Below are 16,790 nucleotides of genomic sequence, written 5' to 3' on the forward strand. Positions count from 1 at the left end.
ACAACTCCTTATCACTGTCAAAACTCCCATCCATTAGCTTGTCCTCATCTGTGTCTGATGACAAATCACTGTCTTCAACAATGAGTGCAAAAATATGTGTGAAAGAGCAGGAAATGCAAGTAAAAAAAATCTACAACCATTGTATAAGATGCACCCAGTTTTTAGACCCCAAATTTTTTGAAAAAGGTTGCGTCTTATACATGGGGAAATATGGTAATTGCCTGCTAGATACAGGCTCTGAGCTGTGACCTGGGGATACCAAGAAAGTTATGACCCAATCCTCCTGTAAAATGTTGCCTCTTAGATTCTGAAATTTAAGTCTGTACTTGCGTTGAGGTCCGGGAAAGCTGGAGAGTAAGTGCTCACAGTTCAGTAGGGAAGGCGGACAGGGAGATGAAAGCACCCTAGGTTCCTTAGGGGAGCTGGTAGACGTGCTGGGCTTGACACTCCGGGAGGCCTAGAGGGCTCTGTTAACCTACCAAGATCCCATTTTTGGGTGACTTTGACAAACTCAAGTGTATCTGAAAGCAAGCAACCAGGGAAATGGAGCCCAGATTATGTGAGGAATCACCGTACCCACTATAAATATATACCTGGGGAGGGGGAGAGAAGGGGAAAAAAGAAAGGCTGGGAGTGCAGGTGGGGATAGAGCAAAGAAATTTGAGGACTTAAATATGAGAGGATTAAATTCATTCTGAGGAATGCCAGAAGGGGACCATAAACATTTACTAAAATGTATAAAAGAAAAATAAAGAAATAAGTTGTAAGGACATGGACTTTTTTTTTTTTAACTTAGGAGATAGTCTTTCAATTTTTTAAAATTTATTGACTTTTTAGAGAGAAAGAAACTTCTATGTATTATTTCACTTATTCATGCATCTATTGGTTGGTTCCTATATGTGCCCTGACCAGGAATTGAAACTTCAACCTTGGTGTATCAGGATGACACTCTAACCAACTGCACTACCCGGCCAGGGCTGGAACATGGATTTCAAGTTAATACTTAGAAGAATGGCTAATACTTCTAGAGCATAAACTGCAGGAAGAGGCAGAGTGGGTGGCATCTCTGTCAGTAAGAAAGGCCTGGATTGCCCCTTGCCAAGGAGATGGAGAAGGGGTCCTGGCAGTAGTTGGAGCCGGGAATCCCTAAGCCTCTCCCAAGTATAAGGTCCCACGATTCATCACTGGAGTTCCGTCATCCTTTTCCTGCCTGGATAGTAGTAAGAAGTAAAGCAGATGATACCTGTCTGCCAATAGCAAGGAAGGGAATTGGTGACAGGAGACTGAGCGTACACATTAGGGATATGGGAATTCAAGCCTCAGAGACTCGCAGCCACTCCCTCAGATGCCTTTTACCACTGCGCAGGGGTCATGAGAGCATGTTTCCAGGGATTATTTAGCACGTTCTGGGAGTAGATGTAGAGGCCAGGCTAATAAGAGCCTGACGCTTTTGCAAGCATGTGACAGTTTAGGAAGGGTGAGGAAAGGAGACAAGATTAGTTCTCTCCTTTGCTGTAAAACCAGAGGGGAGGAGGATTTTTCAGGGTTGTGGGCCTCCTTTTCTCTTAGTGGGCCCTGAAGCAACAATAACACCAGGACTATAGAAAGTACTACAGGTTCATAGGTCTGTAGGAAAGAGATCTGGGAGGTCAAGTTTAGGATCCCCTGGAGAAAATGCCCTTGTGGGCCAGTCAAAGAATGTCGTTCACCATCTGTCACAGCTCCGGGTGGGAATAAAGGAGGGAATTACAGAGTGCCCTGTGAACAGCAATTCTGGGGCTCCTATCCTGTTGCACATCTGTGCCTTTGCACAAGCTGTTCTCACTACCCGGGCAGCCCTTTCTTTGTTCCCTTTCTACCAAGATCCAACTTCCAGATTCTACCCCATGTAAAACCTTCCCCAACTCCTTGAACTGAGGCAGCCTTCGACTTGCATTGCATAACCCAGCACAGCTTACTGCAACTGACCGACTGTGAGGCCAGAGGGCTGTGTCTTGTTCATCTCTTTATTCCCCAAAAGAGAGGGCACGGAACCTGGAGTGTCTCTTATGCTCAGTGCACATAGGTCAAACATATGAAGGCCGTCCTCCCTCCACACACATGTGACACACTCATGCTCTGCTTTGTGCAGGGTGCATACCTGCACTATCGCTGCGGCCTCTCTCTCTAAATGGAATGCAACCCTTGTCAGAAATAACTTCATTCTAAAGTAAATGAAACAAAGGAAAATGTGGTTTCCATTTGCTCCTTCCCCAACAGGGAAATCCTGGCACCTGGGGGTGGGGGTTTGGTCTAAATGGGGCCTGAGCAGACCAGAAACCCTCATGGGAGAGAGGCCAGTCATGGCACAAGCCCTTCAAGTCGCTGACCCAGCACAAAGACTCTACTGTAGGGAAACCGGATAGAAGGGTGTGCCTTGCTCTATGGGAATGCGATACACAAAAAATCCAAAGTCATAAAATAGATAAATCTGGGGTGGTTATTGACTTTACAAGAGAACTCACCAGCAGGTTCCTCTAAATAGCCAGCTCCCACAGTCCACTTAAACTGATTTTATTTTCAGGAGTTTGATATTACACACCAGTTTTCAGGAGAAACATAAATAGATCCCCAGGGAGCCTGGCGTCGCAGTGTGTCTGGCCCGCGCTCACTGACCAGACCTTAAGGTGAGCAAGCTCGGAGCTGCTGTGCTGGAGGAGAGGGGTTCAGGGTTCCTCCAGGGGCTCAGTCAGCCGGCTCTTTCCAGTGCGAGCTGGGGCGGGAAGACCCAGGCCCCGTCTGGACCTTCCTATCCCTAAGTGAGCAGGCTACTGCTTTCTCAGCACACTTTCTTGTAAGGGGAATATATAATTTGTATCAATGACTCGCACGTGTGCTCATTCATTGAAGAGCGCTTACTCGTACTTGTACGTGCATGACCGCCCCAAGCACAGCACAGCAGAGAGGACTGTGAGGTGTGCACCAGTCCTCCTGGAACGCACAGGCTCGTTAGAGAGACAAGCCCCTGGATGTCACTGATTCTAGAAAGTACATTTTTGTACCCCTTAATATCCCTGAAACCAGAATGCATCTTACAGGCTGGGTTTTTCTTAGTGGTAAGTAAAATGATGGTGGATGTTGCGATTGTCAGTGTTAGAAGAAACAGGGTGTATCAGAGCGCTAAGTAGTGGTTTAAGGCTACAGGACTCTATATGCAATTTGATGATTGAAGGGTAAAATTGGGCCCCTGTGTGAAAACACTTCATGGCTTTCACTTTGCAGAGAATGTGGGTGATAAGTTTGAAATAATGTCCCTGACCCTAGCTGGTTGGCTCAGTGCTAGAGCGTCGGTCTGGCGTGTAGATGTCCCAGGTCTGATTCCCGGCCAGGGCACACAGGAGAAGTGCCCATCTGCTTCTCCACCCCTCCCCCTCTCCTTCCTCTCTCTCTCTTCCCCTCCTGCAGCCAGGACTCCATGGGAGCAAAGTTGGCCCGGGTGCTGAGGATGGCTCCATGGCCTCTGCCTCAGGCACTAAAATGACTCCAGTTACAACTGAGCAATGCCCCAGATGGGCAGAGCATCACCCCCTGGTGGGCGTGCCAGGTGGATCCCGGTCGGGCACATGCGGGAGTCTGTCTGACTGCCTCCCTGCTTCTCACTTCAGAAAAATACAAAAAAGAAAAAAAGAAATATTGTCCCTTTTCCACAGTTCTACAAGGATGCTGAAAGTGGGAAATGGCAGCAGCCATGCCCTGATTCCCATCCGTGCAAGTCCTGAGAAAACCAGAGAAGCCAAGTACCAGAAACAGATCTGGGTAGCAGCCCTTCAGGAATGAGAAAATTGGTGTTGATTTTCTTTTCTTTCTTTTTTTTTTTTTTTTTGTATTTTTCTGAAGCTGGAAACCGGGAGGCAGTCAGACAGACTCCCGCATGTGCCCAACCGGGATCCACCTGGCACGCCCACCAGGGGGCAATGCTCTGCCCATCTGGGGCGTCGCTCTGTCACGACCAGGGCCACTCTAGCGCCTGGGGCAGAGGCTATAGAGCCATCCTCAGCGCCCGGGCCAACTTTGCTCCAATGGAGCCTTGGCTGCAGGAGGGGAAGAGAGAGACAGAGAGGAAGGAGAGGGGGAGGGGTGGAGAAGCAGATGGGTGCCTCTCCTGTGTGCCCTGGCCCAGAATCGAACCCAGGACTCCTGTACGCCAGGCCGACTCTCTACCACTGAGCCAACTGGCCAGGGCCGGCGTTGATTTTCTAAGCCCTAGATGGCAAGGCTTTGGTCATCTGTCCCTTCCAGAAGCCAGTACTGTGCCTGACATGAAACAAACAGGAATATAAATGTCTGTGTATATGTAGATAGCATGTAGATATTAGATAGGCATACATACATGACCAGATAAATGCCAAGTGAATAAATTTCTGTTTTTGCAGCCAATATTTTATTATAAAAAGAACTGTTCAGTGTGACCAATAATCTTGATTTCTTGGCCAACATTCAGAAGAAATTTTTACAATTTATCTAATGTTATACGGGATTTTTTCTTTTTTGACTTTGCCATTCCTCACCCAAAAATGCAGTAGTTCCTGTGGCTGGTGCCACACTGTTGCCATCTTCTGTTTATTTAAATGACCACATTCTCATGGCATTCCAAGAGATCTGGTCTCCAACTTTTGAGGGTATAATGAGAATGTGCAGCTTCTGGGCAGATGGCAGTGAGAGTGAGCGTGGGGAGTAAGTTCTTAGCATATGTGGATACCTGGAATGGGTTAGAACAAGTATACTCACATACAAACGTAATCCAAATCCTCTAATTCAGTTATTTCGTTATTTATATATTTTTATATTTTTCTGAAGTGAGAAGCGGGAGGCTGACAGACTCCCGCATGTGCCCAACTGGATCTACCCGGCAAGCCCTCTAGGGGGCAATACTCTGTCCATCTGGGGCATTGCTTCGTTGTAACCGAAGCCATTCTATCACCTGAGGCAGAGGCCATGGAACCATCCTCAGTGCCCGGGCCAACTTTGCTCCCATGGAGCCTTGGCTGCAGGAGGGGAAGAGAGAGATAGAGAGAAAGGAGAGGGGGGAGGATGGAGAAGCAGATGGGTGCTTCTCCTGTGTGCCCTGGCAGGGAATCGAACCCAGGACTTCCACACGCTGGGCTGATGCTCTGCCCAGTTATTTATTGATGTAGCACATAAAGACATAATTACTTTATAATTCTGCCCATACAGAATGTAAAGACATTTGGCTATTTAGTTACACCTTTTCTTGATATTTACTTTGATTGTGAGTGCAATTACGATGGTTCTTTTGTGTCTGGAGGAATAAATGAAGTTTAAGACACCAGCATGGAGCTGCCTTTGTGGCCTTTTTTACATGACACATTGTTGCTGGCTTTAAAATACTGGGCAAGAGAGCTAGCGGGGATCATGAGCTTTACTCCAGAATAAACCGGAAACCATTAAGGCTGGCTTCCTTGGAGAATCTGACTTGTGGCACAAACACAAAAGTGTCAGGTGGCAGTAACCAGGTCACCGCGGCTACTTCTCTCTGGCTATTTGCCTTTGCTGTGAGTCCAAGTAGTTACTGAACTGGGCTGTCTCAGGTGACCCCAGTGAGTCAGGCCTAGGCTGGGTCCTGTCAGCCTGAGGTCAACATATCATATTGAGGCCATCATGTGGGAGAAACACACTGCTTGGTCTCCTGGTGGTATGAGACAGCGACTCATATCTGCTGATGCCCATGCTAATCCACTCTCTGCAGGCTGGCAGTTCCTATTACTGTGACAATAGGGCATTTCCAGTGGTAACTCCCATGAAAGGGATAAACCTGTCCCCATCACCGGGGCATGTCCCGTACAGGTCCCTGCTGAAGACTACATTTCCTCTTATCAACCATAAAAACCAAGCAAAAAAGTCTTTTACTACTCAGGAGGTCTTGTTTGCATCAATAAATGTACTGACTTTGATAGTGTTCCCAGGCTTCAAATACATTAGTGTTTTCCAATTTTGGAGGTAATTTCAAATAGCAAATTCTTATTCATCCTTTAAGACTTAGTTCAGATGTTTTGTCTCCTGTGACATTTTCTCTGACTACCTGCTATGCTCTTATATTGCTTGATTCTCTGACAGAATTACTTGTATATATCACAATCTCTGCTAGATGTGACATCCTTGAAGCCAGAGTCATGTCTTATTTCCCTGTTTGTCACCCATGTCTGGCTGGCCTGTGGCCTCTCAAGTGCTATATACTCAGTAAATGTAAGGTAAATAAATAAAAGGATTAAATATTTATTTGTTGGTTCACTCATTCACATGTAAAAGTACTTTCTTCTCCTTTGAAAGTGGTTATCACTGTTACTTATAAAGACCATGGGCCTCAAAAGGGGCCACATGATGATTTTAGCTGTAAGTAACTGCTGACTTAACAAAAACAGTTGAAATAGTAGGAGGTTTGTTTGCACACCAAGCAAGAGGTCTGGATGTCAGGTAGGCCCAGGGTCAGGTGACTGGCAGCAGAGAAGAAAATTGTTTCCTTTTCCAGTCTCTTATTGCCAAGAAAACCCTTCCTTAGAAACTCCCCTTCCCCACAGAGATTCTACCTTCAGTGTCCTTGATCTGAATAAAGTCACAACCTTAATCCTGATTAGGAAATGAGCCCATCCTGACAGCTGAAATCCATCCTGGAGCAGTCTAGGAGGGAGACAGGGATTTCTTTTCCTGAACACATTGTGGGGAGAATGTCTGAACAGAATAGGGGTTCTGCTAGCAAGGAGTCATGAAAACGAGGGCTGGTGCTGGGTGGCCATCCAACAGTGTCTGCCACTCCAAGTATTTAAATAAATTATGGCACATCAATAAAGTCATCCTTTGCCATATCGTCATTCACTTCTCACGATCTCACCGTATCGTGGATTTTATAATAAAATTGTATATATCTACTTTTGTATCGTGGATTTTTCACTATATAGCAGGATTTTGTGGTATATAGGTATATTTATATATTTATTATTTTAATTATTTTTGCAGTAAAATAAACATTTTCTAGCCTAAAAAATTGAAAACTATAAAAATATTAACTGAAACATATTAAAAGAATATTAAATTGAAATAAAGCCTTTAAATATATATAAATAATAAAATAAATATAAGGTCGCTACTTTGCGGATTTTCACCTATCACAGGGGGTTCTGGAACTTGACTAACCTCCGCGATAGATGAGGGACCACTGTAATAGAATGGAAGTCTATAAAACCATTACAGTGACTGACGGAGAACTACATGTGTCAACATTTATTGATTTTCAAGGTAAATTTTCAAGTAAATGTAAATTTCTATCTATAGTTTAACCTTTTTTGTTTCATAATGATAATATTGATATATGTCAGGTTGGGCACACCCTGAAATCTATAAGGATAATATACACTGTACACTAAAAGTGGCTGTGTGTTTGCATGTGCTCACGTGTGTGTGAAGAGGTTCACTAGGGACCTTTATTTTTTACATTCTGTATTTCTTATACTATTGAATTTGTATAAATATGTCTTCCTTTTGTTAAGATAAAAACAAACATTAAAGAGAATATTTAAAATGGTGCAGTATCATTTTAAATTAAAGAAGTCAATTGAAGACGTGGGCTCCTTTCTAAGAACAAAATAGTTTGGAATATATTAAGAACTTCTCTGAAAGTTTTGCTCATAAACCCAGAACTTAAACTCCCTCGATGAATGACCAACATTTTTTTTTTTAGCTAGTAATTCTCCTTAAAAGAAGATCCCAATTTTGACCATTATTGTCCGTTTTCTGGAGAAGGGTGTCGTCCTTGCTGTGGGATGCTAACAGTGCTGACTCACCTATATGAAACCCATTGCTGAAAATCTTCCCAGGAGCCACACTGACATTAAGAACCAGCAAGCCGCCTGACCTGTGGTGGTGCAGTGGATAAAGCGTCGACCTGGAAATGCTGAGGTCACCGGTTCGAAACCCTGGGCTTGCCTGGTCAAAGCACATATGGGAGTTGATGCTTCCAGCTCCTCCCCCCCCTTCTCTCTCCTCTCTGTCTCTTCTCTCTAAAATGAATAAATAAAATTAAAAAAAAAAAAGAACCAGCAAACCTCTTTGAAACTCAAGTGCTTTCCTGTGTCCCAAATGCCTCTGTCAAGGATAAGCTCAGAGAATAAATCCTCTGAAGTCTACCTTATACTCTGCCTCTGGCTAACTACAACTACTTAGGCAAGTCCTCAATCTCGCTGGAGTTCATTGAACGCCTTTCCCTTGGAAAGTTTCTTTGGTAACTGTAAAAATAGATGGTTAAATTCAGTAGAGGTTCAAGATGCAGTATATATCTTTGATCCAGTGTCTGTTGGAAAATGTGACGTGGTATTATAAGTAGAATAGGTCCACGTCACCAAAATACACAGACTAGACTCATAGAAGGAAGCTGGGGAGTGTGGGCATCCTTACAGCCCCATGACCATTTGAAACTAATGAAGTGGTCTCTATTCTTTCCTGGTCTTATAAAATGGCATTTCCATGCTTAAAATGATTTTTTCTAATGGTGCTCTAGGTTGTACCTGTTTTAGAAAGAACCTGGACTGTTTTTTTTTTTAAGACAGACAGACAGGAAGGGAGAGAGATGAAAAACATCAACTCATTGTTGTGGCACCTTCGTTGTTCATTGATTGCTGTCTTGTATGTGCCTTGACCTGAGGGCTCCAGCTGAGCCAATCATCCCTTGCTCAAGCCAGTGACATTGGGCTCAAGCTAGTAACCTTGGACCTCAAGCCAGCAACCATGGAATCATGTCTATGATCCCACACTCAAACCAGCTACCCCGAGCTCAAGCTAGTGAGCCCACACTCAAGCAGGTGACCTCAGGGTTTCAAACCTGGGTCTTTAGTGCCCCAGGCTGACGCTCTATCCACAGCACCTCTGTCTGGTCAGGCAAGAACCTGGATTTTTAAAGATCACCTCTTCCTGCTTTTCCACTCCCCCAACCACACGCATACTCATGTACATCTCTCCTCCACTGATCTGTGCTGGTGAAATGTGCAGAACCCACTCTGACTGAGGAAGCTACAACACAGCTCCCACCATGGGAGAATGATATGTTCTGATTTACATTTTTAAAGGACTGCTCTGGCTCCTGTAAGGAAAATGGACCATTGCAGGGCAAGAATGGAACCAATGATGTTTCTATTATCTACTGCTGTTTAACAATAAACACACAAAATTTAGGATCTTAACCATATTAGCTTGCAGTTTTTTTATTTTATAGGTCATGAATTCTTGTAAGATCTTGACTGGCAGTTCACCTCCCATTCACAAGACATTAGCTTGTGAGGCAACTGGAGCTGGAGGATCCACTTCCAAGATGGTTTCTTTATGCATGTCAGATACTCCTTGATCTTTCTCTTTTTCCACATGGCTTCTCATCGTCTAGGCCAGGCCTATCCATGTGGTGTGGGCTTCTTACAGTCTGCTGGTCTCAGTGTGGCTGTACTTTTTACATGGAAATTCATTTCAAAGAGAAAGCAAGTAAGAGCTCCTAGCCCATGTTACACTTAGAATTGGCACCATATTGCATCACTTCTTAGATCAGGCGTGGCCAACAGTTTTTGCCCCTGGGCCAGATTAGAAAGAAAACTTTTTTCATGGGCTGAACGAAATATTAAAATTTAAAAATGTTAAATACAAAAACGATTCATTTAAGTAAACAAAATCTTATTATATAATTTGTTTATGAATAAATGTAAGTAATTTAGTACAACAAATTAACAAAAAAATTAATGTGACGTGTTGAGGCGCTTTGCATAGCCTATTATTTTTTAAATATCTTGCTCTATACTTGTAGTAGCTATTCCTAACACAGCCTCCAAATGTAAATCATTCAATCTTGATCTTGTTGTACTTTTATTTAGATTCATTAAAGCAAAAGTTTGTTCACAAATTTAAGTTGAGCTGAAGATTACTAAATATTTCTTGGCAAGTTTTTTTAAATTTACATATTTTCCATTATTCAATTGCTTATAAAAATTGCACAGATGAGTACAAAAGTTGTAAATCTTTATAATGGAATTTTTTTTAAAAATAAAGAAGTATCACAAATCCATTCGACCAATTATTGGAAGTTAACCCTAGATTAGTCACATGCAAAATTCTTTTCCGCGTATCACTATCTTCTTAAATATCTCAATTTCCAATATCAAAGACTCTTCCGCTTCTGAGTAGCTGAGATTTTAACTTTCATTGTTGTACAATGGTTAGATATCGTAGTTTATGTATAACGATTTAAAAGTACCACTTATTTCATTTCCACAGTGCATCGTGCGGAGAATATTAAAAATTTAATCGCGGGCCGCATAAACTTATCCCGTGGACCAGATCTGGCCCACAGGCCGTATGTTGGCCATGCCTGTCCTAGATAGTCATAGATTAAAGCAGTCAAAGAGTCCACCCACATACAAGAGGGTAGAAAACTAGACCCCATCTTTTAATGGGGAAGCAACAGGATCACATTGCAAAAGGCATGTGGGATGGAAGATATTATTGCAGCCACCTTTGAAGAATACAATATGCCACAGGTGAGGAGGCTGTTTCAATAATTCAGGCAAGAGATGATGGTGGCTTAGATTTAGACATAACAAAGGGGTGTATACAGAATATATGAGAGAATATATGGGAACAATAAAGGACTAACAAATCTGAGGACTTGTTTAATTGAATGGCACTTTATAAGGTTAAGTGGATGAGTGTTAGCCACCACCAATACAGTAAATCACAAATAAATCTATTCATAGGACACACATATCATTGTCATGCTTTACAATGTGCTTTGTTTCAAAGGTTAAGTTATTTAGGGCAGGGACTTAATGAGATCCAATATACAGGGAGATAAACATATGGACCTATTGACTGTGAGACCCGCATCCTATAACCAAGAGAGCTTTAGAGTAAAGAGGGCCTAATAATGTTGCGTTTTCAAAGGCTTCATAGAGATGAGTTCACTTCCTCACAGAAAAGACCTGAGCAGTTTCACTTCATGCATTCAATTGCTCAAAGAGACAATTTTCAAGATATGGAAATCAATGCACCAAAAGGAGTATATGAAAATGAATTCTTTGGGTGGCAAAAATGCTGGAAGCTATTGTTCCATTTTAAAACAGGAGATAACAATCCAGAAACTTGCCCAGAGTCCGCCAGTAAATTAATGGCAGAGCTGGTGCAAAAAGACATGTCTCTGGATTCCAATCTGGGGTTCTTTCCACTGTGTTACCTGCCACTCTGAGCCGAATACAGCATTGTTTCTCACTATGGTCCTGCTGGACCCTTGCTATTGCTCAACTGACTTCCAAATGCTGCCAGATGGCAGGAGAGGTTATGAACAAATCGAGTCTAGTCTGGTGTCTCTATTAGAAAAATAACTAAAATATGCTTTGCTACTTTTGACCCAGTCACATCTCTTTGTGGAGTGGACAGCATGTGCATTTATGTAAAAATCTTCATGGTGAAACTAGTCACTATACTTCTAAATATCCCATTGAATATGTCTTAAAATTCACTAAATTCCTAAGACTCTGAGATTATCCTGTAACTCTCAGTTCTTACATCTCATCAAAAAAACAAAACAAAAATCACCCAATTAGAAAGTGAAAACAATGAAATGTTATGATGAATATTTATATGTGTCAATTCTTTTTCATATATGTAGATGCATGATTTTTTATTTTGTTTTCTCAATATTTGCAAGAGGCAGAGCTCCAAGCCAGACCCAGATAAAAGTTTTATGTTCTAAATCACATAATTCCATTTTCAGCTACTTTGAATTTCTTCACTTTTATAGCCAAATAAAATAGACATAATTTGCATGTATTCATCTTTTTAATAAGTTGAGTACTCTTATTTCAATAGAATCATCACTTATGCATTACTCTTATTGCATTTACTACAATAAGATTAATGACCCAAAGATTCAGCATTTTCCCATGTTTTGTTTCACATTGGAGCTTATTTGGACAAATATCACCTCCCTACACTTAAAAGACTTAGAAAATTTTGTTTCTTGATATCTGTGGAGGAAGTCATTTGCTAGGCACTAGTGTTGGAAGAAAATACCTCAGAATTAATGCCTGGGGCTCTATAAATCTTACCTATAAATTTAGATGTCCATTCAAGAAGACTACACCTCAAAAACCTCACACCTTTACTATGTTTCACATATTATATTGCAGCGTAAGTTTAACTGCATCCACGACTGAATCAGGTGGTGTTTGAATTCTCAAATACCTTGAAATTTGAATGCCTCGGGCAAGAAAAACTGACTACTCAGTCAGCACAAATTGTAATATTTTAAGTAAGACATTGTTAAAATCTTCTGAAGGCCTATGACCATAGATTCTTTGTTATCACCTTCATATTAATCTTTATGCATTTCAGTAAGGCTTTATAACAGATGCTTTGGCAGTGCTTTTCTGTAGGTCTTCACTAGAGCATCCGTGTTAAACTATTTTAAAAATCACCCTTACAGGACCCCAGGAGCGCTCCCCGCTCCTCCCCTTTTAAAGCACTTTCTCTTATTGCCTAAAAATTCAAGTACTCTCTTAACCAAGTGCAGACTGAAATATTTCACTATGGATTTGAACAGGAGCCAAGAGGGGTTGATGAAAGGAAAACTTCTCTCTATAAGAGGTTTATTGTCAGCGCTTTCTAAAGATATCGTTTTTTCTAAAACAGGCTACCAACATTTTCACAAACATTGACACAGTTTTCTCAATCTCTCCTAGACCTATGATTCAGGTTCTTTTCAGGAATGTTCTGCATCTAGCCTTTGACCTTCTGGATAGCCAACTCTATCTAATTGCTCCCTCCTCCATCAATATAATGTATATTATAAAAAAGAAAGGGGGATGGGGTAGCTTGGTCCTCACACTACTAGAAAAGTACTTGAAATTCCTTGCATTCCTTTGCATTTAATAGCATGTTTACCTAATCACCAGCTTATTAGGATTAACACAAATCATTGCTTCAAGCTTATTCAATGAAAACAAACTGATTCTATAGACTCAAAGATTTTTTTTCTCAGATCCCAACCAAGGGCAAATTTTTAAGTAGTCCTTCTGAGTTTTCAAAACAATATTGGAAGTTATAAACAAATGACATTTTATAATACATTATCCAACCATACTTAATCTTACCCAGTTATAGATATGTGCAACCTGGGTTATGGACTGTTTTCATTAAAGTTTCTCTCCTCTACTGAAGTGACATGCACAATAACCTAGTGATTAAAATGATAAATGACTCTATTACACCAACCTCACAGTGATTGGGTGATGGAGATCCTTAGGCTTTGATTTCTTATAAAAACAACGCATTATTATTTAAATCAAAAACTTGGCATCAGATTCCTTCCTGAGCTTCTTACAATGCCTCATGTTCAATTCATGTTTTTTTATACAGATTAGTTTAAATACAAAGACCTTTCTCTAGTAAAGATATAAAAGCAATCATTGTCTTATTTGTGTAGGTTATTTCCCTGCTCTATCCCAAGCAGGCACTCAATAAATCTCATCTGAATAATCAAATGGATAAGCTAGATTGTTCCCAGTGACTTTGGGCAATCTTGAAAAATACTGACTGCCATATACTAAGATATTAGGTAAATATTTCTTTATTAAATGATTAATTCCATAAATAAATTCTTTTCACTGAATATAAAATTAAAATCATTTACAAATTATTCCAGTATTACATTTCCCCACCCTCCCCGAAAGCTACATTTTGATAAATAAAAACATTCAGTCTTAAAAACACCTGATTTCTGTTTGCAGTTTTAGAGTGCAGATAGCTGCCTCTCAGACACTCACAGAGTGTCACCTTCAGGAAGGAATGAAATCCCCTCCCATTTACTTCTGTCAAAGGATGAGGGTTTTAACTGTCCAACCAATCTTATTCTCTTTTACAATTGCAGAAACAAAAAAGAAAGCCTCAAGAAAAATACCCTTATCAAATAATTTACAAACAGAAAACAGAACGTCATCAATCAACACCACAAGCTCCAAAATGAAGCAGTAACATGTGCTCCAATATTATGAAGCAAAGTATTCTCCAATCGCGGCTGCGTTAGTGTCCATCTACAGCAGCACATCTGGCAGTTCCGAAACACCTTAATACTACTCAAGAATGAGCAATGCATCCCTTCTACAATGAGTCCCTTCACCCCACCACCCCCACCCACGACTCCGTGATTCTGGCACTCTTCTCCCCCGTTTGTCCTCCCTGGTGATGGAAACCCAGGCAATGTCTAGTCCCGAAACTTGTGAATGTCATTGAACAGCCTGTAGAAAGGAAATGCGGCCTCGTTGGCATGCGGGCAGTTGTAGTTGCATTTGCAGGACTGGATCATCATGACATTCTTGGAAAACATCTCCCCATCTTCACAGAGGAAGCGCATCTTCACAGTCCTGGTCTGCTGGGGCGTGCAGCATCGGCCATCCACACAGGAACCGCAGTACTTGGGCCGGTATTTCTTCACACTAGAACAGCCAGCGTAAGTAAACTTCACTGGTTCAGGGGATTTCTTGGTCTTACTGCATTTCTTGCCCTTCTATAAGAAAGTTGAGAGAGAAAAAGTTAGGGGCAGTGGTTCTCTTTCTTGGAAGAAAGGTTCACATCTCACCCATCTGCCCAAGAACAGACCACCTGCCACACAAACACTTACCTTCAGGCTGCTGTACACCGGCTGTCCGCAAGGCCGCACTTCACAAATCCGGGTTTCTTTCACCAGGCGGCATTCAGGGTTGTCATTGGTAACTCGTGTGGAGATTCCAGTTCCACAGGTCTTCGAGCACTGGGACCATGAAGTTGTTTGAACGATACATTTCTGGCCATGTAAAGAAGGGTTGTATAGGATGCGAGGCTCCATTCCAAAAACTGGAGAGACAAACAGGAGGGAAGATTTCTTAGAGGCTTACTGACAACAAACAGATTCAAGTCCTCATTTCTATAAAGCATCAAATTAGGAGCGTATTTCAGTGCCATGCTTAACAGGCTCAGTCTTAACTTACCAGGGAGCCGCTTCAGGGAGCCACCTTTTCCAAATGCAATTAATTCATTGTTCCTTGTTAACTCCACCTCTGAGGCATCGAATGTGGGCCCCTTGCCCAGGAGGTCGTCCTTGTCCTCCATGGGGTCCTTGGCTCCATCCTCATCACAGACCCACTCCTCACAGCACTGCCCAGTAACTTTGACCAGTCGGGGGTTGGGGCAGCCCAAATTGGGGAGAGAAAGTTCTTGGGGACACAGAGGAATGCAGCCCACGGCGCCGTCAATACATGTGCACTGATGTTTACAGTTGGGCTGGAAACTTTCCCCATTCTGGTAGATTCTGGAGTTATATTCACAGGGTCTGCCCTCTGACTGAGCTGCAAAGAGCGGCAAAAGAGAAAGGGAGAAGAGGATTAGGTTGAGATTCTGAACCACGGCCTGCAACTCATACATATTTTCTGCTGTTAAATTCAATTTATGGTAAAGTTCCCTACAATTCCCCAGAGACTCCAGACCAGAACAATAAGTTAGTCAGGAATCACTTTTCCGTATGCGCTTTTCGTTGGGCCCAGACACACTGAATTGCATTCCAGACTGCTGAAATCATGTGCCTTTCTGCCAAGCTACCAACAACAAAGCATCACCATACATGGTCTCAAAATTACTAAACTTCTGGACTACAGGGACTATTATTTTTTTAAAGGGGCCAAACCGCAAGCATCTTACCTCTGCAGATCCCCTTCAGAGCGGTGGAGCTGGCGCCGAAATTGCATTCCAGCCCCTTGGTGTGGTCGCAGGGTTGTGTTTTGCTACAGTCCTCGTTGAGCTGCTTGGCGCAGACCTTACAGCAGCCGCAGCCGTCCCGGACCAGCCCGACTCCCGGGGCGCACTTGGGCGCCTCCAGGGGGCAGTGACAGGCAGTGGGGCAGGTGGCGAGCGCCTGGAGGGGGAGAAGACTCGCGTGAGACTCGGCGCGGTGAGCAGGCAGGGCGCGCGCCCAGGGAAGAGGCCGGGGTCTGTGGTCCCATCCCGCCGGGCCATCCCGGGCTGGGCTGCGTCGGCCGGGAGGCCCTAGACACATCTTGGGGGTGGGAGCGGATTCAAGAAAAAGGTACCCCGAAACACCCCCGAACTTTTTAGTTTAGTTTTTTTTTCTGATGTGGGCAATCTGGGGAAAGGACAAGATAGTGGAAGAGCGGACATGGAAACGGAGGCAAAAGAACTCACCAGGTTGAGCAAGTAGAGGAGGGTGACGGTGACGGCGAGCGCTCTGGCCGTGCGGGAGCTCATTGTGGCGCGCAGGAGTCGTCCAGGCGAGCGCGAAAGCAAGACGCCAACACACCGGTGCGCAGCGTCCGGACGCGGCGCGGCTGGGGCCGGGCGGTGAGTGCAGCGGGCCTGGTGGCAGGGAGGCGAGGGCCGGGGTGGCGAGCAGGCTGCGGACGTCCTTGTATCCAAGTCCTTCCCGAGGAGAAGTGGACGGCGCGGGTACTGCTCCGGGGCGCTCTCGCTCACGGTCTGCTCCAGAGGAGAGAGCCCGCCTTTTATATGGCCGGCGACGGCGCCGCGTGTTGCATGACGTCGGCTCTGTCTGCGCGTTCCAGAATTCTGAAACATCTCTGGAATGCTGGTTGGCGCGGGCTGCTGCCAAGCGCCTCCCCTGGCTCCGTTGCACCTTTCTCCCCACCCCCCTGCCCCCCTTAAGTCTGGACCCAAGAAAACAATCTTCCGGTTTTGCACTTTAAATAACGACTTGTATTGGG

The 16,790-nt window shown here is 43.4% G+C and overlaps 1 protein-coding gene across 1 annotated transcript; it reads right to left on the reverse strand.

Moving 5' to 3' along the window:
• Positions 1 to 13,310: 13,310 nt before the first annotated feature.
• On the reverse strand, positions 13,311 to 16,541 carry CCN1 (cellular communication network factor 1). Its single transcript, XM_066268760.1, has 5 exons — positions 16,255 to 16,541; positions 15,754 to 15,967; positions 15,048 to 15,404; positions 14,702 to 14,913; positions 13,311 to 14,587 (listed from the first exon to the last, which is right to left on the reverse strand). The coding sequence occupies exons 1-5, from the start codon at positions 16,315 to 16,317 to the stop codon at positions 14,285 to 14,287; spliced, it is 1,149 nt and encodes a 382-aa protein (XP_066124857.1). The 5' UTR covers positions 16,318 to 16,541; the 3' UTR covers positions 13,311 to 14,284.
• Positions 16,542 to 16,790: the final 249 nt, after the last annotated feature.

The sequence above is a fragment of the Saccopteryx bilineata genome, chromosome 3 (genome assembly GCF_036850765.1).
Source record: "Saccopteryx bilineata isolate mSacBil1 chromosome 3, mSacBil1_pri_phased_curated, whole genome shotgun sequence".
NCBI lineage: Eukaryota > Metazoa > Chordata > Mammalia > Chiroptera > Emballonuridae > Saccopteryx > Saccopteryx bilineata.